This window comes from Perca flavescens, chromosome 16 (genome assembly GCF_004354835.1).
Source record: "Perca flavescens isolate YP-PL-M2 chromosome 16, PFLA_1.0, whole genome shotgun sequence".
NCBI lineage: Eukaryota > Metazoa > Chordata > Actinopteri > Perciformes > Percidae > Perca > Perca flavescens.
The window spans coordinates 27,579,845-27,607,474 of NC_041346.1; the positions used below are offsets into that span (position 1 = coordinate 27,579,845).

The 27,630-nt window shown below is 40.8% G+C and overlaps 1 protein-coding gene across 6 annotated transcripts; it reads right to left on the bottom strand.

Moving 5' to 3' along the window:
* Positions 1-5,613: 5,613 nt before the first annotated feature.
* Positions 5,614-27,546, bottom strand: rilpl1 (Rab interacting lysosomal protein-like 1). 6 transcript variants are annotated; one of them, XM_028601954.1, is made up of 10 exons: positions 26,971-27,546; positions 18,744-18,891; positions 17,337-17,455; positions 16,997-17,242; positions 16,048-16,218; positions 14,000-14,050; positions 13,745-13,899; positions 12,820-12,924; positions 8,887-8,974; positions 7,396-7,483 (listed from the first exon to the last, which is right to left on the bottom strand). In XM_028601954.1, the coding sequence occupies exons 1-10, from the start codon at positions 27,256-27,258 to the stop codon at positions 7,478-7,480; spliced, it is 1,377 nt and encodes a 458-aa protein (XP_028457755.1). In that variant the 5' UTR covers positions 27,259-27,546; the 3' UTR covers positions 7,396-7,477. The 6 variants fall into 6 exon arrangements, with proteins under 6 accessions (XP_028457754.1, XP_028457758.1, XP_028457757.1 ...); XM_028601953.1 differs by lacking the exon at positions 8,887-8,974 and having other exon boundaries at positions 5,614-7,483; XM_028601955.1 differs by lacking the exon at positions 7,396-7,483 and having other exon boundaries at positions 8,881-8,974.
* Between the last annotated feature and the right edge of the window lie 84 nt (positions 27,547-27,630).

The following is a 27,630-nucleotide window of genomic DNA, read 5'->3' on the forward strand; positions in this document are numbered from 1 at the left end:
TGTTTTTATTTTTATATAAAATAAAACAGAATGTTAACTCAACAAAAACAGCTTCTTAGTCTGTATAGTAATCTGCAGATTTTCATTCTGGATCAGCTGAAAACTGTTACATAAAAACAAAAAATCTGCAGATTCCACTTGGTTCCGTTAATCACTTTTCATAGCATTGTAACAATTTTTTTATTTTATTGTACAGCACTTTCTCTTATATGTTACATTTGTATTATTGCTCTTAAATTACAATAGATTTTATTTTTTTTTATTAGGAGTTTGGTATTTTGGGGCTTTGACTTTGGGGAATTATGCCTACTTGTCGAGAAGACGAGACCACTCGTATATTTCTGTTAAATTTGAACAGCTGCTACAAGATGCTTAGCTTAGCATAACTACTGTAAACCGCTAGCCTGGCTCTGCCCAAATGTAACAAAAATCACCACTCACTAATTAACGTGTCATATCTCGTGTTAAATACTGAGCAAATAATGTCTTTTTCTAATTACAGGGTTCATACGCATTTTAACCAATACTTTTCGGCAAATTTCCATGACTGTGTTCCTGAAAATGTCAGTCGACATTATACAATAAGAATACAAATCTGTGTTAAAGTTTACCCTCAGAGGTTTAACTATAAAATGAATGACTATTCATAATATCGCTCCCCGAATAGAACGGTGATGTTAAGACGACGTCAAAATACATATTATTAATCACATTATTATGCTGTGTTTAAAAAAAATTCCATGACTTTTCCAAAACTTTCTGGGTCTTTTTATGTTTCCAAAACCTTTCCAGGCCTGGAATTTGCATTTTTCAAATTCCATAACTTTTCCAGTTTTTTTCAAAACGTATGAACCCTGTAATCACCTCCCCGATGTAGCTTTGAATTTAACCGACAGATGTGAGAGTGGTGTCGGTCTTCTCATCTGACGCTCTGCAAGAAAGGGAGGCTGTGGGTTTCCCAAAATGTCGAACAATCAAACTTATTTTAAAACAATGTACCGAGTATAATACATCACAATACATCTCTGTGGCGGTTTAGTTTGTACAGATTTTCCATTAAAAGTGTTCACAAATCATGAAAAATCTTAACTTTTCCAAAATATTCAGTATATTATTGAATGAATCCGTCATTGCCGGTTTTAATGTTATACAAATACGAAGAAAAGCATCATCTGTGTTTATATAAATGCTGTGTAATATATCTACATGTGCGATGAAGTAAAACCCAGTTACATTTTGACCTTTCTAACAGTAGCATTGTGTTACATGTGTGACATGTTTTCATGTGAGCCTTTTTCTTAACATTTCTGAATTATTCCTTTCTTGTTTTTACTGTAAATGTAGAACTAATGGAATAATACCAGAAGGGGCAAAAACTGACCTGTTGGCCATTTTGGGACATAATAGATCTTTGCTGTTGTAGCGTTGAATAAATCTTAATGCTGGGGAGTAGACATCGATGAATAAAGATGTCATATGCAAGAAACAAGCGTTGCAGTCTGATTTCTTTTTTTTGTGCGTGTTAAAAGACATTTTAAGGTCCCGGATACCTCAGTTGGTAGAGCAGGCACCCATATATAGAGGTTGACCCTCGACGCAGCGGGCCTGGGTTCGACTCCGACCTGCAGCCCTTTGCTGCATGTCATTCCCCCCTCTCTCCCCCCTTTCATTTGCTGTCCTGTCAATACAGGCCTAAAAACACCCACAACATTTTTTTTTCAAAAAAAAGTTTAAAATGTATTTTATTGAGTACTCTCGGTTCCGTTAGTCCTACTCAGTGAGTGAGCAAGAGAAAGATAACTTCATTCATGTTTTTGCACTAGAACGTTACCGTTACAGCACCCACATTAAAGTCAGCCCACCGCACACATTTCAAATAGCAGCCAACAGGCTGGGTTTATACCTCATCATCATCATCATCATCATCATCGCTGGGGCCGGGGCCAGAAATTGTCAACGTTTGGGGGCTCAGACCAAAACTAAACCAAACCGCTTCAGACGGATTATCAGCAGATGCATCGGGGTAATATGAACTGTATATGAAAGACCAGTTTACACAAATGTGAAGTTGGTGAATTAAACTGAATAATCAGATTTTCAGTCCGAGTTGAATATTTTACAGGTCTAACAAAGGATGAGTGATAAGCAGAAATAGTTTTCATTTTATTGAATTACTGAATGTGGAAATGAACCGGAGTAAACCCAAACATATCCGTGATGACGTGGCCCTGAGAGCTGGAAGGCCAGAGGCCAGAGGAGGAGATGTTGTTGAATCAGCGTTTTATATTCACTGAATGTGGGAGAAACACACTGAGAACACCTTTAAACAGTAAACACGCCACATTTCACTTACTCATCCTCACCCTGTCTACATCTGAAGATAACGGAGGATAATCTGCAGATGGTGCTGGAACGCAGCGTCTCTCGGTTACTAATGATTTTACAGTTCACCGCTGTAAACACGTCCATCCCAGGGACCCTGTGGTTCACATCATCAGCCACAGCCAGAGAGGAAGATACCGACTTAAAGCCACAGGTCACCGTCGCTTTATCATTTCCGACAATGGTGATTTTCTCCTTTGCTGCGCCTTTGATACTTATTTGGAGTTCACCAAGATTGCTGATCGTTAAAACTGTTTTGTTATATTATATATATTGAGTGGCCCGAGCCAGTATCCAGATCTAGGCCACAGTTTAGAGAGTCCCCAGAAGCAGTGTTTGTTTGCACACTGAGTGATACAAATCTAGGAACACATCCCAGAGTTGGTCCAAGAGGCCTGCAGATACAGTATCGGCAAATGGCCCAGACCTTTGCTCGAAATTGATCCAAATAAATGGGTCTTGATACTTCCCATTCCAACGCCCTGAAGAAATCTATCCCCAAAATAAACAGGTTTCGGTTTGTTTGTATAACCTCAAAGGACACTGGCACAGACCTTTGGCCACAGCGTGGAATGCCTTGTAACTCACCTAAAGTCCATACTTGACTACTTGCCACATGTGTTTACTGTTGACTGGGGGCCAGTGAGTGCTATTTCAGGAAAGGGCGTCCTATAAAAATAAAAGACTCTCAAATTGGTGAAATTCGGGCGCCAGTATCGACCAAAAAGTAACACTGTATCAATCGGGAATCCCTTTTTATATTGACCTTACAATATAACTTTTAGCTGTTCTTTAGTTTCTCTTGAAGCCGACTGCTAATTCGCACTTCTAACAACTTTGTCTTGGGCTTTCCTTTTATTCCCCCATGGGGGATTATTATATTTAATAATCCTATTTTTCTCCTGTTCCAACTGGACCGATTTGGGGATTATTAAGTTCCTCTGGCCACAGTTCCTGTAACTCTTTCAGCTCCTACTTCAGGGCAGGGTCTTTTTCATTTTCCCTTTTCCGCATAGTGGTGGTTAGATGGCTGTGATTATAATAACAAAAGGTCAGTTCCTATGGCCACTGAATGCAAATGGCAAAACCGGTTTTGGGGAAGAGTAGTTACTGGAACTGTTTAGAAGTGGACTGTTCCTATAACCAAGTTCCTGTAACAACTTGGTCGGAAAGAGGCTCATATAGACGGGTTGAAATTCATAACCACTCCCAGGAAGAACTAAATATTGATGAATATGTGGAGCAGGTCGACTCTGATAACCGCTGTTCTTCTTCTTCAGTTAACATCAGTGGAAGCAGAATCTCCAGAGAAGGTCTCATCAGCTAAAGTTACAGCTGTCCATGAAAGGATCAGTAAGGAGGTGACTAAGCATCTTGTGGTATATGGTATGTGGTCGAGGTTCTGCAGTACGCACAGCAGTGCGAGGGCAGAAGTTGGGCATTTATACAACCTCTGTACTAATCATGGAGTTTGAGTTCTCCGTAGTACTGCTACATTGGACTACGCCAACTCCAAGAACTTCAGCCAAAGTTTTAGAGAGTGCGTCGCCCAGACTGGACTTAACACACTCCTCGGACAACTCCACATCTACGCTCCTAAGAGTTGAGATCCAGGTTTTTGACAACGACAGTATAATGTCCATAATCATGTCACCCACTAGAGTATCGGTGGCAGAATCAGGGTTGTCAGATTGCAAAAAAAAAAAAATCTCTCCACTGTTCTATTGTCAATCTTTTAAAAAAAAGGATTCAATTAATGGGCGAACAGTATCTCCTGTTAAGTCCGGTATCTTGTCTGTCTGCTGTTCTGATGAGACAGGTGTAACTGGTGACGAACAGCGGTATTCAGAGTCGGCCTGCTCCACATATCCACCAATATTTAGTTCTTCCTGGGAGCGTCTCTGGCTTGTTTTCTGCCCTGTACTCCTGTCTTCTTCTCTGGCATCTCTTCTGTCGGTGGTGTTTCTCCAGACATGACTGTGCTGTATTATATGTTTAGCAGCTATAACTAACTACCTGCAAGCTTGAATTGTAACCTTTTTCTGTTAAATAAGCCCATTGGCCGATACTTCTTGATGCTTGCCAAACATTTGAATCTGCCTCCTTGACGTAAGATGGCAGATGGCGTGTAGAAGTTCAATTCTGTGTGCCAAATCTACAATCTGATGTCGTAGATGAAAGTCGTACACAGATCAAAGCTGCATGGATCAAAAACACCCACAGAGCAGCTCAGTTTACCAGCTGTTGCTGGGCAACGGTAAACCCCTTTGGATTCCCCATGGATGGATGTTTAATATTCCGAGATCCGGTAAGATCAGCGCTCGGCTTTCAAGTCCAGTTCCGACCAGTGACCATAAAAAAGAAGACCAAAGATGCGCGATGAGACGAGGTTGAAACTTGCAGCTACTTGCAACGAGCCGGTCTGCAACGTCCTGAAAGCTGCCAGTAACGTGACGAGACGAGAACTCGTAATTCCGTTCTAACTTCCCGACTTTTCAGGCTTTTTTTGTAGCTGAATATCGTTTGTTGTAGCCTATTATATGTCTATGGTTTGTAGCGTCTTAAAATATTAAAGCAAACTAGGTAACTTTTCCTGCCTCGGTCCCCCTACAGGTTGGAAGTGGAATTGTCCGTAACATTACATTACATTATACAGTTTGCCAGATTGGGTAGCGGATCTGTAGTTCGAATGAACTGGACAATGTAATGTGATGGACAATTCCGGACAATGCTGTTCAGTTTAGTTTACTAGTACAGAGCCCGTTGAAAATGTGCCTGTTTGGTGGCCGGTTAGCTCAGTTGGTAGACCGGGCGCACATATGCAGAGGTTTATTCGTCGACGCAGAAGGTCCAGGGTTTGAGTCCGATCTGTGATGGTTATCCTGCATGTCTTCCCCCCTCTCTCTCCTCTTTTACATCTCAGCTTTCCTATCCAATAAAGGCAAAAATGTCCAAAAATTTATAAAAAAAGAAGAAAATGTGCCTGTTTGGAACGGGCCGATTGCTTGGCCTGTGGTATTGCTGCTTGTAGAATTCTTCAAAACCAAATTATAACCCAAAACTACTTACAGAAGGACCCCAAACCACTTCACATGCAACTCCACTGTATAGCCGACTACTGACTTACAGTGTAGGCTACGTCTGCATCAGAGGAAGACATTGTACCACTATATACAAAGCCGATTTTTTTGAATAAAAGTCAGCTCATTTAATAAAGCACTGATCCATTCATTAAATCTTTGAAATATCCACTTTAATCAGGGAAACACACATGGGGAAGGTGATCAACACGGACTTAAATAATGAGCTGCAGAACCCGAGTGTTTGGACACGTTGACCAGATTTCCCTTTTAATGTATTCATGTCTAAATAGTGCAGATCCCTTTGACTTTTCGATCTAATCTAGAATATGATACTGTCTCATCATTACCACGCGGTGAACAATGTAAAACAGGGGAAGCTGCTTTGATACCCATTATAGCGTTCCTGTCATTTTACATTCATTTAGGGTGGAAGACATCTCTCAGTGTTAAGTGTGAAGGTAAGTGGTCATAAAGCAGAAGCCTCAACCAGAGGTTAGCATTTTTAACAATAAAAATGGAAAACCACAGTTCAGCTTTATCAACTTTCTGTCATTTCTAAACTTCTCAGCCGACTCCTGAACACAATCTGAGGAAGATTTAAATATTACTTTCTATGTAACTTCATGATTTTACATGGTGCCCTTTTACTTCAACATAGCTTTGACACTGCGTTTCTATTTGAGGCCTTGTATGAATGATGCATAAACGCAGCAAGTCAACATGTACAATCAGTTTTCATCTACATCACTTTCATTTGAAATATTTTCAGAGCTTTACCTTGCTGTCAGACAGCCCGAACGACGGGGAACTAATGCCGCTAGGCTCTCGGTCAAAGCCACCAGACTCCTTTGACAAAAACACTCATTTTACCTAACAGAATATAAGAGTATAAGAGTATAAGAGTTGCCGCTGCCGCGATCATATAGTTAGTTTGTCTTATTGTGTGACTTTGGGGATTCCGAACTAACCCTTTAAAAACACAAAAGTCACACAATAACATTGACTAAATAACAGATGGAGTGTGATTTGTTGGGTAACTCAAAATTAAATTAAGTAAAATTTGAGTTACTATTACTTCAAAATGTGAATAAAAGCATTTGTAAATTTTTTTATGTACACACGTTTTTAAAATTGTGATTCTATGCAACGTTTTGTACACAAAGCCCCAAAAACTCTTTAGATTTGGAGAGCTGCATAGTTTGAATTTGCTGACAGTGCTGGTGATGGACCTACGAGCTGCTCACATGAACAAGGAAAAGACTTTTCAAGTAAATTAAATGGGATACATTGCTTTCGTTTTTTGAGAAAACCGCAGTAAGTGTGCGTTTTCTTTATTCTACGCCGGTCGTAATATATGGTAAAACCCTACATTTTCATGGAATAGCAAACGCTACAACATCTGGAGTCGTGTGATTTTTAGATGGAACTTTGCGGCACGCTTTTATGCCCAGAGATTTCATCTGTGTCGTCATTTTCACCCACTCAACATATCATTCAACAACTTTCTACTTTCAATCCTACAACTTGAGATAACCCTCTCTGCAGATCACGTATAAATCGTGTGTGATTCTGTCAAACCCTTCAGGCACCAACATATTTTCTAACATTTTTAAAGTCTTAGTATATGCCATCGCTCATTGAGATACACTGTTTGTATATTATATAGTATTCTCAGGTGATTAAATAAACTTCTATCCAAGCTGGAGCCTCATTCTAGGTGACTCTCACTTTGTCTGTCTCACCTCAAGAACCAAGATATTTTCAGGCGCAGTGCGAGTCACTGGTAGGGTTTTTTTTGGTGTGCAATCGAAAACACGTCAGGATCCGGAGGAACTCGAGTGATGGACGAGGAGTGTTAAGAGTTTTGGAGTTTGTTTCCAGTCCGGCGGCTCTACAAGTGCTGCAACGCCTCCTGGGCTTGTTCTGTGTACACGTCCTCCTTCCCCGTCCACGAGCCGCCGTCAAACTGCTCACTCCGGTGCAAGTTACGCTGCTTGTCACGAGAGAAGAAACTAAACCTAAAAGACGAGAGGATGGAGAGGATGGAGAGGAGACCGAGGCGTTAATGGGATGTCCAGTGACATCAAAGTGTGCTTTAGTAACATGTATGCAGTGTGTGCAGTGCATATCGGGCATTTGTAAAGCAGTGTTAGTGGAACATATGCCTCTTGTATGTTACATTAAATACACACATTTGAATTATAAGTTTTAATTTTTTTTGTCAGTAATGTTATATTTCATATTTAAAAGGTTCCATAAGTAGGATTGTGAAGATCCAGGACTTAGCCAAAAAATGTGAACATCAACAGCTTCTCAGTTCCTCTCCCCTTTCTGCTAAAGCCCAAAACGGTCTCCTAAGCCCCTCCCCCCACAAGGGAGAATGAATGGTTGGATTTGCAATTGGTGCATCTAAACAGGGAGCGGTTGATTTTTGCAAATCACACTACAGGCTGTAGGTGGAGCCAGAGGAGCTGGGCTTGTATCCCTCAGTGGAGTGTGTGATGGTGATGAAAACGGATAATAAGCTGTGAATATTAATGTATAGCCTACCTCAGAGACAGTAACTACACCCAGAATGATAATCTGTGAGTAAATATTAGGGCTGCAACTAAGGATTCATTTCATTGTCGATTATTTTCTGGATTAATGGATGAGTTGTTTGGTCTCTAAAATGTCAGAAAATGGTGAAAAATGTGGATCAGTGTTTCCCAAAAACCCAAGATGATGTCCTCAAATGTCCACAACTCAAAGACATTCAGTTTACTGTCACAGAAGAGAGAAGAAACTAAAAAATATTCACATTTAACAAGCTGGAACCAGAGAAGTTTTACTTTTTTTTTCTCAATAAAAAATGACTCAAACCGATAAATTATTGCCAACTATTTTGAAAATTGATTAAATAGTTGACAACTAATCGTTTAATCTGTGCAGCTCTATAAGTATCCATCTGTATCTTTCATTGTAATGTTATTTGTAACGGTAAAAGTCTTTGATCCTGGACCGTTGATCCTATTTGTCAGAAAATAGTTGTTGAGCTTGGCTTTTACACAAATAAATAAATAATAAAAACATGATGAGTTAACGGTCTGTTATAAGTTGTTTTAATCACCAAGTAATGCAAAAGAGCTTATAAGCGCTTTAGTTTGGAAATTAAAACAGGATAATTGATATGAGTTTAGAGGTGCAGACATGTTATTACTGTGGTCAGTGAGGGGAAAAGACAATATGTGACGACATGTAAATTCTGACTGGCTGATTTTTATTTTCCACAATCAAACCATTGGACAATGAAAAGACAACCCCACAATCAGCCAATCAGAATACTAAAAAAGGTGGGGGAAAAGCTGGCACATGCAAGGGGAGGGAGGCTGTTAGCTGAGAGAGTGACAGACTCTGAAGTCAACCAAATATAGAGTCATACAAGCGATATGAGACGTCTGATTGGCTGTAAAGTGGGGTCATCTGGGATCAAACCAGCCGCCACCATCGGCATAATGGCTGTGAAGATCCTGTTACACAAAGGTAAAGACACACAAACACAAACAGGAAGAGATATATAGAGAAGAGAGCGGAGGGGAGACAAACAGGGGGGAGGGGGGAGACAGGGACCACATCAACCTTGGTTCCAAACCTCACGTAAAGTTCCTATTGAACCAAAAGAAATCATGCTTTAGCGCGTTCTGCTGTTTTTTTCTTTTGCTGTTTTGCATCATGGTGAGTTGGTGTAAGTTAGGGCTGTACAATTAAATCGAAAAGTTTAATTGTGATTACGATTTCAGCTACTATCACAAAAACTGAATAATTGAGAAAATCTATTATTTTGCACATTCAGTTTGCAAGTAAACTCTTATTTTGTCTTTTGTTCTGAATGAAAAAAATAATGTTCAAAAAGGAAAAAGTGCTCATATTCTGCTTTTTGGCATTTTCCCTTCTCTTTATTGTGTTATATATCTTTTTTCTGTTCACGTTGTAGGTTTACAAAGTGAAAAAGCCCAAAGTCCCCCCCAAAGGGACTTACCATCTCCAACAGAAAACACTGTTCACCAACTGCTCCAAACAGCTCTACTGTAGTCCAGCCTTTACTTCAGAGACCAACGTGGTCACTTTGTAACACACGTTATAATGCTCACCTAGCTGCTAGCATGGTACACCCTCATACTCTGCTTCTGACTGGCTAGTAGTCCTTACCTAGGTACTGTCAGGGCCCTCATACTCTGCTTCTGACTGGCTAGTAGTCCTTACCTAGGTACTGTCAGGGCCCTCATACTCTGCTTCTGACTGGCTAGTAGTCCTTACCTAGGTACTGTCAGGGCACGCCCTCATACTCTGCTTCTGACTGGCTAGTAGTCCTTACCTAGCTACTGAGCATGTGCGACTCCCAACAAAGTTGGAACAGAAGTGAGATGTCTCACTCTGTAGCTAAAACAGAGAGCTCAACACACAGGGTGAACAGAGGAGCTGCAGCAATGTGCAGTACAACACAAATATGGTGTTGTTGTGGCCGGTTAGCTCAGTTGGTAGACCGGGCGCATATATGCAGAGGTTTATTAACATAACCTCCACTCTGTGTCTCCGTAGATGATGAGAGACGAAACAGCTGTATGATAAGACAGTGCTGCTTCAAGCACTGACATGCTGCCAAGGTCATGGAGGAAGTTCCCACGTAACACATTCCCACACACGTAAGAATAAGCTCTACCGTCGAATGGTCAGGCCGACATTGTTTTCTGTCTGTGCTGAGGTAGTCTATATCCACGACGTTCAACTTCCTGGGTTGCTGCCAGAAATTCAGCCAGATGCACGTCTTTTCGGCCGATGTCTGTTACCTTCTTCTTTCTCTGTGTTGGCGTTCTAACCTCCGGTGGATTTGTGAGGACTATGGTTAACTGCTCCTCAGATCTCTGCAGGGTAAATCCAGACAGCTAGCTAGACTATCTGTCCAATCTGAGTTTTCTGTTGCACGACTAAAACAACATTTTGAACGTACACATGTTCCACCAAAACAAGTTCCTTCCTGAGGCTATTTTGCAGAGGCACCGTGGCTCCGTGCGGAGCTTAGCGCCGCCCAAAACGATTGTGATTGGTTTAAAGAAATGCCAATAAACCAGAGCACGTTTTTCTCCCATCCCACTAGCCAGACCCTCTTGTGCAGAGCTTTGGAGGAAGGTCTGGCAATGCGAGACCAGTGCTGAGGTGTTTTGGTTCATGATTTAGGTAAGCATCTGTGTTTACGGCGCCCGCAATATCTTTGTTTACATTAAGGCTTCAGCTAAACTTAACGCCTCCAGCATGAGTAGGACAGGGACTAATCCTAACCGTTATTATTCAATTGTATGACTTCATTCACATTTTATTATTTATAATTTAGCACTACATCTTAACTTGCACTAGTTCATTTTTATTAATTATTAGATTCAGATTTTGCTTTTACTTGTGTGTTTTTAGTTAATAAATGAACATTGTTAGAGGTGCCTGAGGCATAGAGATTTCTATTGCCAACAATGACTTCTGTTATTGTTGTGCACAACCTTGATAGAGCTGACAGACAAAAACAAGCATTTTTGTGTGCAAATGCTGATAGAAATACGTAAAATGATTTCAAACAGAAGAAAAGGCTCGGCACACAAAGACGGTTTTTGAAGCACAACCTTCTAAAGAGTTATTAAAAAAGGAACCGTCTGTTAATGTGATTATTTTGTCACACTTACTGATCCTATTGGTGCTTTCACACCTAACCTGTTTGGTTCATTTGAAACAAACTCAGGTTTGTTTGCCAGGTTAGTGCGGTTCATTTCGGCTGGTGTGACAGCTGTCATTGAACCCTGGTGCGGACCAAACAGCCGAACTGAGACCACTTGAAAAGGTTGGTCTCGGTGCGCTGACATGCAGACTCTTGTGCGGTTTATTTGTTGTGTAAAAGCCACCAAACCAACCGCAGAATTTTATCAACTACTAATAATAAATCCATCAGATGATCATGATTGCTGTTCAGGAAGTGGTCTTATAATTTATTAGTGTAAAGCCATGTACAGTGGTACTCATAAGTATACGAACCCATGCTAAATTTGACTAAAAAGAGCAATAAAATAAAAATAATCTTTTGGAAATTGATCTTAATGCCTTAATTAAAAAAATGAGGAAAAATCCAACCTTTAAGGACATCAGTTTTCTTTGTGAATGAATAATGTATCGTAAATAAATAAATGTTCTTCCTTAAAATACAGGGGGCATAAGTCAGTCCACCCCTATGTTAAATTCCCATAGAGGCAGGCAGAGGTTTATTTTTAGAGGCCAGTTATTTCATGGATCCAGGATACTATGCATCCTGATAAAGTTCCCTTGGTCTTTTGGAATTAAAATAGCCCCCCCCACATCATCACATACCCTTCACCATACCTAGAGATTGGCATGGGATACTTTCCATAAAATCATCTTTCAATGCAAATCAAACCAGCTATTAGGCTAACTGACATAAAACCATGCCAATCTCTAGGTATGGTGAAGGGTATGTGATGATGTGGGGGTATGGTGAAGGGTATGTGATGATGTGGGGGTATGGTGAAGGGTATGTGATGATGTGGGGGGTATGGTGAAGGGTATGTGATGATGTGGGGCTATTTATTTATGAGCACCACTGTGTGTATTTAACCTATTTATGCAAATAATGTGACAACACGTTCAGACATCAGCATTGGTATTTGCACAAAATTCAAATTCATTCAATTCAGTTTTAGCAATTTTAAAAAGAAGTCATCGTGTTTAGTCAGAATTTAAAAAGGACTCCTCTGATCTATGACATGAACCAAAGCAGCACGCTAAAACATGCAGAGTTTAACTGACATTTTAGTCAGCTGCTAGGTTTGTTTTTTCAGGCCAAACAAACGCAGGAAGCGGGGCGTATGTACAGTATGAGCTGTTTCCAGTTATAATCTCTGAAGGTATTTTTGTAAAAAGTAAAAAAAAAAAATGTAATACAGCTAAAACAACTACTCCTGTTGTTATATTTTAAATTTTGGGTTACTGTGTTTACTTTATGGGTGATGACATTTTGTAAAGCTGCTTTCACTTTATTTCTAATGAATGACTCATTATGAAGTCACCTCGTTTAATATCAACCGCAGCGAATTCTCTTAAAATATTATCACAAAGCTAATGTTATCAGCCTGTAATAATCCCAAAAGACTGGCTCTGCTAGTGAATAGACGCTACTTCTCTAATAAAGAACCACCTTGATTTGTTATTTAAATGTTTGAGCATGAAGGGATAATTTGAATGAGCTTTTACTAAACGCATGCAAAAAGTCTGTGAGAGTAGGCGTGTGATACGTGTTTTATGTCATACGAGGAAAACTTACAGGCGTTTGATTCCTGACTCTGGCTGTGCAGAAGAGCGGGAGCGAGTCCTCAGTTCAGGTGAAGGAGACGGGGAAGGAGTAACGATCTCATCTTCGGTCTCATCACTGCAAAACAAAGACGTGGCCATAAGTACGCTATTATGAGACTTTAGGTGCATCCCATAGCCCTTAAATTGTATCCCCGACTCCTCCACTCGCCTCCCTTCGCGAGGAAATCACGGGAGGAGAGAAGCAACGAGCAAATGTGTTTTAGAGGGATGAGACGTCCTTTCCTCTGAAGCGTCACATGAATACGTCAGCTGTTTGGGCGGAGTTAGCAACTCCTTCAGCTGCACGGCTTCAGGGAAGGCTGCTCTCGTGTATCCTCGGCTATGAGACGACTTCCGGCTCTGCCGAGGACCGAGGAGTCGAGGAGCTATCGAATAAGGGACGTGGGATGTACCTACTATCTCCTCAGATTGACACCTACAGTACAGGCCAAAAGTTTGGACACACCTTCTCATTCAATGTGTTTCTTTATTTATATTATGTACTTAACAAAAAAGTGTGAAATAACTGAAAACATGTCTTATATTTTAGATTCTTCAAAGTAGCCACCTCTCAATGAGCTTCATGAGGTAGTCACCTGAAATGGTTTTCACCTCACAGGTGTGCTTTGTCAGGGTTAATTAGTGGATTTTTTTCTCTTATTAAAAAAAAGCAAAGGGTGGCTACTTTGAAGAATCTAAAATATAAGACATGTTTTCAGTTATTTCACACTTTTTTGTTAAGTACATAATTCCATATGTGTTCATTCATAGTTTTGATGCCTTCAGTGAGAGTGAGTATCTAACATGTAAATAGTCATGAAAATAAAAAGGAAACGCATTGAATGAGAAGGTGTGTCCAAACTTTTGGCCTGTACTCCATGTCCCTGTGAGTATACCTTTTGTAGTAGGCCAGCTCCTCCTGCAGCAGGAAGACTTTGGCCTTGAGCTCGTTCCTCTCGTGGAGGACGTCCCTCAGCTCCTGCAGGGTGAACCGGGGGCGGTTGGGGTCCTTTGGGTCCAAGCCTCCTGTCTCCTCCTCGCACATCGCCTCCTGCCCGACGGACAAATGCATCACCAAGAGGAAACAAAACCAGAGAAAAAGGACGGAAGGAAGGAAGGAAGGAACGTAGGCGGGAAGGAACTGAGGATACCTTTGTAAAATATTGGAACACAGCAGGCATGTCCTCATCGCACATCGCCTCCTGGTGGCAAACGTTGAACTCTAAGTCAGACATCGGGCCTTGTTCCGATACATTTGTTCGCCCTTCCCTCCTCCCTTTAAGGTAACACTGTGTTTGTTTTTTAACTCGGCACCCGAGACATTCACTGTCACTCTTAAAAAATCACCTGAAAGATTTTTAACAAGACATGCGGCTGACAGAAGTCACTCATGCACTGAGCAACAAAAACCAACCAGACAACTATTCTTATTAATACGTATTATAAGTCCAACTGGAATCACATTTAGTTTTTGATCCAAAATGAAAAACTTACTCCATATCATCCACGTTGTCATGAAGATTAAATCCAGCAGTGTTATTTGCGCTTGTACTGAGTGATAATTGTTCCATAAACACCTTGGAAAATCCTACTCAAATCTTATATCAATTCGTTCTTAATATGTAATCGGTACGGTCTCACCGTCACATTGTCCGCTACGGAGCGCAGGAGATGGCCCCAACTGCACGGAATACAGGATAGCATTTAAATACCCTAGCATTAGATAACGGCAGAACACAGTGTAAATAACTAAATATCTGTCTTTTATACTGTGCATATATCATCAAATGTCAAAGTCTGGAAATACTCTCGCGTTAAGCTCTCGCGCAATTCCCCTTAATGTCCTCGTTATCGGTCCGAACTTTAATACAGTTTGTGACCGAACCTGCATGAAGAAAAGTGTGTTTACTTATTAGACTTTCGTCTTAAAATTGTATCTCGGGGTGGGGGATACCACTAGTTGATGCTGTGATTTTGGCAAGGTGTTAACAATCACAAATTGTATGTAAACATATAAATACTGCGGTGACCCCCATGCGTAATGCTGCATGATGGCCCTGCAGGAGGACTACGCCAATGGAAGAATCCAGAGAGAAAGAGATTTCAGGGACCATGAATGTGACTGGCTAATATGTCGATTTAAATTCCCTAAATCTGTGCTCTTGGATCTCTGTACGGAATTGGGTCCAGTAGAGAGGGCAACGCACTGGAACCGTGCCATATCCCGGTCCCTGCCACTCTGGGGGCAACCGGCTGTTTCCAGAGGGAAATGGCAGACAGCGAAGTGGTTTTTATAAATATTATCTATAATCTTTATCTTTATCACTAAGGCTTGTTTGGATATAATATTTAGTTCTATCTTATCATATAGGTCTGATATATCGAAGCTGTCCCTGAGTGCCGTAATGCTTGCCATTTTGGAGATATATATATATATATATATGTAGTCTATAGATCAGGTTTCCCTACACTGTGCGAGAACAGGCTTTTTCCCCGCCAATCTTCATGATTCGGCGTAATGAAAGAACAACTGCCAGAGTCATTAACATACGGATCAGCTTTCATAAGGTGCTTTGCATTGATTATTTATGGGGGTACAGAGCGGGATAAGAGGCTGATTCAAGTATGCACACTTGTGGGTAATCTGTGATTTATAAAGGGAACATTGCTTACAGATGTGTGTACGCACGGTTTTATAAATCAGATTTTTTTTTAGATTTTTAGATTTTGTTTTATAAAAGGAGACCCCAGATATGTATGATGTAGTGGGGAAAAAAAACTATTTCATTTCAGTTGGACTTTCAACTACCATTTCTATGTAGTCAGTGTTTCAGGATCATGGTGCATTAAAAGGACAACTTCAAGTGCGGTTAGAAGCCGAGCTTTCGACGTGATCTATATTTAGAAAGGTCATCGGTGCAGTCGTTCAGAAAGTCTCACCCAGTTGGCAGAAGGGCGTCAAATCCTACTGACACACTCCGTTAGTTCTTTAACAACCATGCCAAGCTGTTTCAACACTTCTCACGGGCCATCCAAATGTTAGTCTACTAGCTTTGTGTATTCTTTTTCTAGTTGTATACAGTCAGTGGTTCTTTCTACTGATACGGTTTGTTGCTCTGGGAGTGGGAGTGCAGGGGTGGAGTTAGAGAGCCGGGACAATCACACCACTCTGGTTTGCTAACTAGCACTTCTGCATTACCCAAAGCAATACTGCCTCGTCCTCAGCCTCCTCATTCCCATCCTCTGGGGGTCCCTCTGGGCTGAGGGAACCAGGCAGGGAGGGGTCAAACCCACCCAACATCAGCTCAGAGGGGTCAGGTCTGTCTGACCAGCTCTCAGCCCCCACCACCACCGTAGCAGCTTTACCACGCTGGCGGAGTAAAAGACACTTTGTTATCTGTTTATGTAGCAATTCTAGTTGTTATATGTTTTAGTCAGACTTTTATATGTGCACCTGCAATTTGGGGAAAGATAAATAGCTTTAGTGGACAATTATTGGTTAACATATTACAGATAGAAGTCATTAGCCCTCTTCTAAATGAGAACATTGGACTTCTGACTTCAAGGAACAGTTCAACAATTTTGGAAACCCGCTTACTTGCTTTCTTGTTGAAAGTTGGATTGATACCACAGACCATTAGCTTAGCTTATCTTTGCATAAAGACTGGAAACAGGGGGAAACAGTTAGCCTGGCTCTGTCCAAAGATAGAAAAGTCATCCTAAGAGCACCTCTGAAGCTCACTAATTAACTGTTATATGTAGTTTCTTGTTGTCGTGGTTTTATGGGGGGGTTAGGTGCTGGAACAAGGCAGGTCTCTTTTACCTTTGGACAGAGCCAGGCTAGCCGTTTCCCCCTGTTTCCAGTCTTTATGCTAAGTTAAGCTAACGATCTCCTGGCTGTAGCTTTATATTGAAGGGACAGACACGACAGTGGTATCAATCTTACTCTCAGCAAGTACATTCCCAACATGTCTTGAGTTTTTTTGGCAGTTTTTTAAGATAAGATACAGCAAAGAAAGATTAAGAGCAGGATGCCATTAACGTTTACAAGCAAACACAATGATAGATATATTCAAACACATTTCAATATTAAATTCTGACTACAGCCTCAGATGTAGCTCTTTTACTGGTTTCTTGTGCTGCGTTACCTCTGCAGGTGAGGGGGGCAGAGGTGGGGGTTCCTCTGGGTTCTGGGCAGGCAGGTTTCCTTGAAGTCGTTCTCTTAAGCGTGCAACTTCCTGCCGAAGGGCAGTGACTTCCTGCCCGCGCGCCTGAGCCCCGGCCTCCAGTTCCACCTTCTGTTCAATCAGAGCTTTCCCTTGAGCTTCCACAACGGAGATTTTATGGCGCAGGTCGTGGTTGATTTTCATGAGGCGAGACTGCTGCTGCTGGAGCTGCAGGAACACAGAGAGTTGTGGGTAAATTATAAAAAATACGTCCAGAGTATGAGAGCCAGCGCTTGTCGAAGTGGTGAGTTTGTCGCCTTACTGCTTCTATGTCCTCGTTTTTCAGCGTGAGCTCGCGATCCTTGGCCCGGATCTCGTCTCTCTGCTTGTCCACCACTTCTTTAAGCTTCTTCATCACCTGCCTCTCTCTCTCCGTCATACCTGGTGACCACATAGGGCAGACAGTGAGCCAACAGCACTGTACATGCAAACAAAAACAGGCAGGCAAAAGTAGATTTATATCACAAATAGTTGCTGCAACTATCGATTATTTTCATTGTCGATTAATCTGTTGATTATTTAATTGATGAGTTGTTTGGTCTATAAAATCATTAAATGGTGAAAAATGTGGATCAGTGTTCCCCAAAAGCCCAAGATGACGTCCTCAAATGTCTTGTTTTTTAAGCTTACTGTCACAGAGGAGTGAAGAAACTAGAAAATATTCACATTTAACAAGCTGGAATCATAACAAAGGACTCAAACTAATTGATCGATCATCAAAATAGATTAATTTCATAGTTGACAAACTAATCAATTAATCTTTGCAGCCCTAAAATTATTTATATGTTTTTATTGGGAGAGAAAAGTCATTAAGTTGTGCAGCGGTTACCCACACGTTCCACACGTGTGTGTGTGTGTGTGTGTGTGTCTGTGTGTGTGTGTGTGTAGCAGGTGTGCTTGAACACTGAGCCTGGTCTGTCCACAGTGTGTCAGGGTGACTGTGTCCTCTGTGTGAAACCACGAAAAGAGCCTCTGATGCAGAGACAAGACTGGCTCGCGTTCAGACACAAGAGAAGGCCTCCTTTGTGTGTGTGTGTGTGTGTGTGTGTGTGTGTGTGTGTGTGTGTGTGTGTGTGTTTGTGTGGGTGTGTATATGTATGTATGTAAGTGAGTGAGTGAATGAGTGTGTGAGAGAGAGAGAGAGAGAGCGAGAGCGAGTGACAGTTTCAGCGAGGGTCTCAGTAAAGAGCTGCAGCCAGACATTTTGACGATAATACTTTTAACTTTTACCTCAGTAAAATTAGATGTATGATATTTACATGTAACAGAGTATTACTACTACTACTTTTAATTAAATGAATGACCGGAATACTTTTGTCCCAGAAAGTGACGTCTTCAAATGTCTTGTTTTTTTTTTCAGACCAACAGTACAAAGACCCCAAAGACTTTCAGCTTATAATGTTATAAAACAGAAATAAACAGCAAATCCTCATACAGGAAACATCATGTCTATATTTTTAAATATTTGTAAGGCATCCTCCCCAAAAAAAGGTCTCCACTGTGGCCATAATGTAAAATAAATGATATTGTTCTAACAAACGTGTAAAGCAACTGAGCAACTGATTTGTGATGATGATTTTCAGGATCTAAAGTTAATGGACTCTGCTTTCAGTGTGTGTGTGTGTGTGTGTGTGTGTGTGTGTGTGTGTGTGTGTGTGTGTGTGTTCACCCTCATGCCGCTGCAGGTCCTCCTCACTCATGGGGTCTTTGTTGGACATGTTGGTGAGGAGGGATTTGTTCTCCTCCTGCAGCTGAGCGATCTGGGTCAGGAGGTCCTGAGCTTCTCCTCTCCATACGTCCTCCACCAGCTCCAGGTCCTGCACTCAGACAATCAAAACACACACGCAATATTATATATTAACCATTATTATGATAATAATAACTTGGATTTCTACAGCGCCTTTCACAAAACCCAAGGACACCTGACAGAATTACTGGGGGAATAGAGCTCAGGGAGGTTGTAGGCTGTGGTGAACAGCTGTGTGTGTGTGTGTGTGTGTGTGTGTGTGTGTGTGTGTGTGTGTGTGTGTGTGTGTGTGTGAGGAGTTGGGATGTAACATTGCTATATGGAGTTATAGATTATTGACCATATCTATTACACGTGGCCATATAAAATAACTGTTCACCCTTCTGTTGGTCATGTTCATGCTTCTGCATTTTGTGTGTGACATTCTTTGTGTCTTCACTAATCCATTTTGGGTAAAATCTATTGTTTTTGCTCTGTCTCCCCCCCCCCCCCCCCCGAGTCCCCATGGTGTGAGCTACTGCCTTGTGTACTGAGTACACTTAAGTACTAATTTTAGGTATTTCCATTTTATGCAATGTTATACTTTGTACTCCACTACATTTGTCTGACAGCTTTAGTTACTTTTCAAATGACATGATGTGTTGATGTTGATTGTTTGTCATAATTTGAAGGATGAAGTCTTCCTTTGTGTTGAGGACATTCTCCTACTTCTTAAGCTTAATAAAGTCTTTAAAAAAGCCTTGTGGATCAACTGTGAAATGAAACGCTACAAAACTGAAAGCAGGGCTGTTTTTACGACGCCATGAAAAGTTTTAAAACTTTTTAGAGATACGTGGTTCTCACAGGACAGCGACGCTACAAACATAAGATGATTTTACAGAATACGATGCATTTCTGTAGATTAAATGGATTCAAAGAAACATCAGCATTGGGTAGGTTTTACCCGTTCGTATTTAGAGAAAAGCTACATTGTGTTCTTAAATCGGATTCGGCCTCGATATTACATGCCTGTAGAGCACTGAGCAGAGCTCTAATTATACGCTATGTTTACAATTTACCAGTCGAGAGCAGGAAAAGTGATGAAGCCGAAAAGAGATGAAGCCCACACATTTCTGGTCGGATGTTGAAAACTGCTAAAGTTGAAAGAGTTCTTTTTTTACGTTAAGCTCTCTGGATAAATGTAAAGCTATAGGTTTACTCCTTTTAGCTTGTGTGTGCTGAAAACTGAGAGAAAATGGCAAAAATAAACTTTAATCTTCTTTTTGTTGTTGTTTGTTTAATTGGTTTAATTTTGTATTGTTTGATATGTCATCTGTATTTAGATATGAGGTATTTCTTTGCTTTTTTAATCTGGCCATCTGTTTACAACCCAAAAATATTCAATTTACAATGAAATGATGATATTTTTATATACATAGCCTGCTGAGCTGACTCTGGCTCATGTACAGTTGCTTTGCGGTTGATTAATGAGCATTGTCAAAATAAATAAATAAATGAAGAAAAAAATAACGCAAAAAAAGCTGCAAAATGTCACATTTCAGAAACTGGAACCAAAGAACATTTTGGCGTTTTTGCTTAATAAATGTTAATCATAGTCTGAAATAAACTCTCTCTAAATCAACTAATCGACAAATTTTCTTCATGTAGTGGAAAACGCTGCAAAACCCACCTTCAAACTGGGCAAATACTTAAAGTATTTTAAGACTTTTATTACATCTATTTCAGAGCTGAAACAATTAGTCGATTGACAGAAGATTAATCTGAAGCTAATTTGATAATTGAATAATTGTAATTTTTTTAGGCAAAATTGCCAGACATTCTTTGATTCCAGCTTCCGAACGTGAACACGTGATGCTTTTCTTTGTCAGACATGATAATACAACTGAATATATTTGGGTTTCGGACTGATTGTCTGACAAAAAACAACAAAAAAAGATACCGGAAGACGTCACCTTGGGCTGTGAGGATCTACAGTATGAATAAAGAATCTGCTGATTAAATGGTAATAAAAATAATCATTAGTTGCAGCTCTAGTATATTTATAATTTTTTCATCTATGAATCGTTATTTCTTTTTCTATATCTTATGTTTACTCTACAAAGCCTTTTTAGCTGTGTGTGCACGCTTTGGAGCATGTGACAAATGAAACCTTTAAATATTAAATCAGTAAGTACACAGGAGTACATCTATTTATATTACGTTGATAAAGCCCGGTAAAACTGCAACCCACCATTGAATAAAAATAAAACGTTCCTCTTATTTGTGAAAATAAGCATGTGGTACCTGCTCGACTTGCCTCTACTCGCCTTTTTTGGTTTGCATTACAAAAAAAAAAGTCCCTGGTACCTGCCGACAGGTGTTTTTTTTAGTACCACCTCCGTCGAGGTTCCAAGCGAGGTGAGGCGATACATAAAGGTGACGTGAAAACCTGCAGACTACTGATTGGTTGGAGAGAATCGTCACTAGTCACTGCGTCATCATGCTAGCGACAGACCGGGGTGCCCTGAACAAACTCGCCAGTTTTAAATACAGTAGTTTGTTTTTTTTCCTTTTGAAACTAAATTTGTCTTCTGGCAAACAGCCACATGCCGAGAATCAAAAACACAACACACCTTCGCCGTTCTGTGCGTGTGTCACGTTAGGTCACGGCAGTTTCCTGCGGCGTCGCTATGACAACCAGTCACGCTCGCCTCAGGCATGAGGTGGTGTCACTACCATTGACATATATATATATATACACATACATACATATACATACATACACATATATATATATATATATATATATATATATATATATATATATATATATATATATATATATAAATAATGGACCAATAGACCCCGTTGCTCTGGACGGAGACCAGTGAAGGCTATTAGAAGCACTTTTCCGGTGATCTCTTGCTTTACTGCGCAGCCTCCAACTGACAGCGGCAACGTAGATGTGACGTGAGCAACCTGTCTGAAAGTGTGAAGTCTTCTGGTAGCTGTGCCGAGAGAAATCTCAATCATTCCCAATCTTACAGAGACGGAGAGCGTAGGTATATGTAAGGAGATAACATAGGCACAGGCTAATTATTGATCACTAACATGCTAGTTAACATTAGTAATTAAACCTAAACAGATAATGTAAGTCCAAACTGCCTGTGAGCTTCTCCTGTACTATACGGTAATTCCTCTATTATGTGACAGTAAGTCACGTGGTTATGACACAATCGTTAGCCTATTTTTATAAAAGCGTCTGCTACGGAGCCATAACGTGAGGTACAAGGTAATGGAGCCTTTTATACATTGTCGTGTTTCTTTAGAAATAAACAACGGACAAATAGAGTCTTTAAACGCTTCAGATGTAAAGTTATTCTCTGTCGAGTGACGTAAAAAAAAAAATGGCGGTCAGTGGAATGCTAACAGGAGGGGATACCTTTGTAGCAACAAAATGGCGCCATCGGAAGTTCGAGTTCTGAAGCGAAGCTTACCCCCTTGGTCACTACCCGATGTGAGTAGAGTGCAGATGTGAGTGGCGCATGCTCAGATTTTAACGGTTTGCGACATAACATGTCATCATGAAATTTGTGAAATCCATAAAATAATAAACTTTTCTCTTTACAAACAATAACAGAAGATGGAAATCATTTCAAAAAACGTTGTAGCTCTCTCGGATTGTTTGATTGCTAACGTTAGCTCAAAACGCCGTTCAAGTGACAGCCTTTGTTGTGTCTGATTGCTGACTTGTAGCCAGCAGTGAACGAACTTCGTTATGTAGGTCCATTTTTATTGTATTGACATTACAGAAGTCTCTCGTTAGCATCTTGTAGGCTACTTGTCGCAAAGTGACGCATGCGCGACTCACAGCGGAGTAGTGACAACGGTACTAAATATGCAATGGAAAATGGAGGACGGGCACCGCGGCCGAGTCGAGTCTAGACGAGTAGAGTCGAGCAGGTACCATGTAATGGAAAAACGCCAAAAGAATCAGAATCGAGAATCGATAAGAACCGGAATCAGAATTGGAATCAGAATTGGAATCAGAACCGGAATCAGAATTGGAATCAGAACCGGAATCAGAATTGGAATCAGAATTGTTAAAATCCAAACGATGGCCAACCCTACACGTACAACTGATACTCCAAGTAAAGTCCCCTTACTTCCCCCAACCAAGAACACAGAGATTCTTGGTTCTTCTTTCAGAGATTAGCAGCATGTCATTCTGCTGTAGATGTGAGGTTTTCCGTGTGAAAACCATGTAAGCTGACTCTGACCTCTCAGTCACGGCAGAATCAGCTGTCACCTCCGGAAACTTCACCACTTTATCACTTTACCACACTCATGGGACACAGTTAATCAGTGAACCGGTGACTGCGTTCCCCCGTTGGCTCACTCACTGTCACGACAAACTTGCATGTCCACTTTTTTTTATAGCACTCTGAGCTGTAATCCTGATTTAAAACCACCACCATGTTCCTACAGTGTGTCTGTGATACTCGATAGGGAGTTTAAAGTGATCTCATCAGCTGCTTAAGCACCACTTTCATGTACTTAATCGAGTATTCCCATTTCCATGCTACCTTTTACTTCTAATCCACTACGTCTCAGGGGGGAAATATGGTTTAGGGATGCAAACTAACGATTATTTTCATAGTCAATTAATCTGTTGAATAATGGATGAGTTGTTTGGTCTCTAAAATGTCAGAAAATGGTGAAAAATGTGGATCAGTGTTCCCCAAAAAGCCCAAGATGACATCCTCAAATGTCTTGTTGTGTCCACAACTCAAAGATATTCAGTTTACTGTCACAGAGGAGAGAAGACACTAGATATATTATTCACATGTAACAAGCTGACATCAGAGAATTCTTTACTTTTTATTCATAAAATAATCGTTCAAAACCGATGAATCTATTATCAAAATAGTTGCCGATTAATTTAACAGTTGACAACTAATCGATTAATCTTTGCAGTTGAAATATGGTTCTTTTTACTACTCTCTACACTTGATAAAAATCAGAGCTGTATAGTAACAAAGCTGATTTAGTTTATCTGGATGTTTGACCCTGTGATGTGAAGCTGCTCTAGTTAGGTTTCTAGTACTTTATACACGTCTGATAAAAATACTTGATGTTTATAAAGTAAAAGACATTGTTAAAGGTTAAACCAGGGTTTTGGGGCTCATTGTCACATTTCAAAGGTCTAGGAGTTGTTTTCAGATCCATTAAAGGTCCAATGTGTGGGAATTTCTCCTATCTAGCGTTGAGATCATATATCGCAATCAACTCTCTCGCGCCACGCAGTTCAAAGTACGTATTACAGCTACGGTAGCCTTCACGCTTCAAAAAGCCGGTCTCTTGCTCTTTTCAATCTCCTTTTTCTTTTTCTGGGCAAAGAAGAAGAAGACTCCTGTTCCTGAAATTTGGATTTTGAATACGTGTGGTCCTCCATGTTTCCTTCTTCAAACTTGCCACCGGGGCTGAGAAGCTACGATACCAGTTAGCAGCGTTAGCAGCACCTGTGAGTTTATCATGTGACACGAGAAAACGCAAAAGGTGGAGCAGTATGTCCTGTATGTCCCTTACACACACACACACACACACACACACACACACACACAGGTGAAGCAGTACGTCCTGTATGTCCCTTACACACACACACAAACAAAGGTGGAGCAGTACGTCCTGTATGTCCCTTACACACACACACACACACACACACACACACACACACACACACAAAGGTGGAGCAGTACGTCCTGTATGTCCCTTACACACACACACAAAGGTGGAGCAGTACGTCCTGTATGTCCCTTACACACACACACACACACACACACACACACACACACACAAAGGTGGAGCAGTACGTCCTGTATGTCCCTCACACACACACACACACACACACACACACACACACACACACACACACACACACACACACACACACACACACACACACACACACACACACACACACACACACACACACACAAAGGTGGAGCAGTATGTCCTGTATGTCCCTCACCGGCTAACGCATTTCAAGATGGAGCATGAATATGGAGCGTCTACCCCAGTTCATGCAAATGCAAATGTTAAATTTCCAGCCAAAAGGAATACGTGGAATTGATGGTGGAGGTAAATATTCATGGAAAAGGACACGTTGGTGAACGGGCAACACAGATTTTGATAATGAACAACTAAACTAGCTACACACTGGGCCTTTAAAGAGACTGTTGATTCAAGTTACCGGGGAAGATATGTTGCTGACTACACATTGGACCAATATAACTGGAGTGTAATAATAAGTGTCCTGCTGAGTCAGCGACAACTTCACCATCGGCTGTCATCATGTAGCCAACAAAACAAACAGCAACTATCTGACTGGGGGAGTTACGTCAACAAGAAATGCCAAACATTTCATGGTTTTAGCTTCTCAAATGTGCCAATTTTCTGCTTTTTCTGGTCTCAAATGACGTTTAAACGTCTGGTCGGACCAAACAAGACATCTGAAGATGTCAGTTTGAGGTCCAGGTTACTTTGATGACTTTTCTCCCTATTTTCTCACGTTTTACACAACCAAAGACTAAATGGATTAATCAATGCAACAACCAGTAGTTAATAGTTAAAGATGAGCTCCCATCTCAACCGACTACAACGCTATCTAAACATGAATGCATGAGTAACAATGATCTTATGTTATACTACTGGTATTATACCATTATTTAACATTGTTAAAAAAGATAAGTAAGAGCATGTACATTTGCACACAGGCAAGAAAACCATCACTAACAAAATCCTCAGCAAACTTCCAGTAACTAATAAGGATTTTCATGTTCAAAAAGAAGTTAAAAAACGTTTCTGTTCCTAGAGCCTTTTTCTAAGTAATGTACATGATTTATAATGTCATTAGACATACTCACAAGGGGCCTTTTCCCTGCATTAGTAATTTAGCTTTTAGGATAATACTTGCATACTTTTATTTAAGTTTTCAATGGAGAACTTTTACATTTTTATATCACATTTCTCTGCATTGAAATTAGCAGGGCCGGCCCTAGACTTTTGGGGGCCCTAAGCAGGATTTGGTTTGGGGACTCTCCACATTGTAACATGTTGCCACTGCACTTGGCACTAAACCAACTTGTGTATTGTAAATATTAGTTTCAAATTTGCATTTAAAGACTAATGTAAGACTTATTAGCAGAAACACTATCTTTAAATAGACCGGCTCTGTTATGAGCTCTATTGTGGGACATACAAGCACTCTTGGGGGGCCCTCTGGTAGCCACAGGGCCCTAAGCAGCCGCTTAGTTCGCTTATGAGTCAGGTCGGCTCCGGAAATTAGCATTTTTTACTATTGATACTTTGAGTATATTTTCCTGATAATAGGCCTACTTGCATATTGTTATTTGTCTGACATTTTCCGTGGAGGACTTTAACTTGTAATGGAGTTAGAGGTGTTGAAATTAATCAAATAATCGATGCATCGATAATCGGCAGGCTCATAATCGATTATTTCTGTTTACAATTGAATGTAGGTCTAACAACATTTCTGTAACATATTCTGGTATGTTTTGCACATTCAGGAAGTGCCATGTGCTCAGTGCTGTATAGTTTTATGAATCCAAGTTATTTAGTATTAGAGCACTGCAGAATGTTGTTTTAGAAGCTTGAAAAGCTATGAATTAAATATCCTACATGGCTTTAATAGAAAAATTTATCGAATCGCTGACGTGATAATCATAATCAAATCGGGAGATCAGTGAAGAATCCCACCTCTAAATGGAGTATATTTACAGTGGTTCTTCTAGTTTTACTGAAGTAAGATTTTAATTCAGTACTTGTAGGCCTACTTGTTATTGAGAAGTACTAATACTTTTACCTCAGCAACATTGTCAATGTTTATAAAGCATTTACAGCGGTATTGGTACTTTAACTTAAGTAACACTGAGTATGTTTGGTTCTTTTAGTAGAGTAAAGAATCTAAATACTTCCACCACCTCTGGTTAAATCACAGTAACTCTGTGGCCCGGTTACATTTGGTGTGTGTGTGTGTGTGTGTGTGTGTGTGTGTGTGTGTGTGTGTGTGTGTGTTAATCTAAATGTCCAGCTATAACCAGTGTAGTGTTGAGTGATCTGGGCTGTCAGTGTGCAGTGTGTGTGAGACCATTCTGTGCTTCTTCTCCTTCTCCAGCCGGTCCAGCCGGTCCAGCCGCAGCTTGTCCAGCTCCAGCCGCAGCTCGTCGGTCTCTGGGCTGATGCTGTTGCGGCTCACCATCACCTCCAGGATCTCCAACACCCGCACCACTTTGGGCATCAGCCGGGACAGAGCCTCGCAGCCGTACTGGTCTATAATGCGCTCAAACTCCTGGCCCACCACCGCGGCGATGTCATACACGTCCATCACGGTGAGGTCAGCGACATTCTTCTCCAGGGCCGAGTCGGAGTCCTCCATGTCGGGATAATTCGGCCCTCCCCGGTTTCCTATTATGTTTCCTCCGCCACAGAAAACTTCCTCCCCCCTGGAAGAACAATTCTGCCAAGTTAGCTAAACTCTGCCGCTTCTCCTTCAGAAACTATACACAAACACGCCGCAAAACAGCATAAAACACCGTAACTATCGTGTATCCATCACTGGCGGCTGAGTCCGGGCGTTAGTTTGATATATTGGGGTTCAATATCGGCTGTGGCCCATCGCTGTCCTGCCTGAGCTGCTGCTGTCCCTGTTAGCTAGTGACCACCATTGTCAAGTCAGCCACATTGAAATATCGCATTTCCGGCTATGAGTTTCAAAATAAAACCAGTGTTGACCATAGACTATATTAAT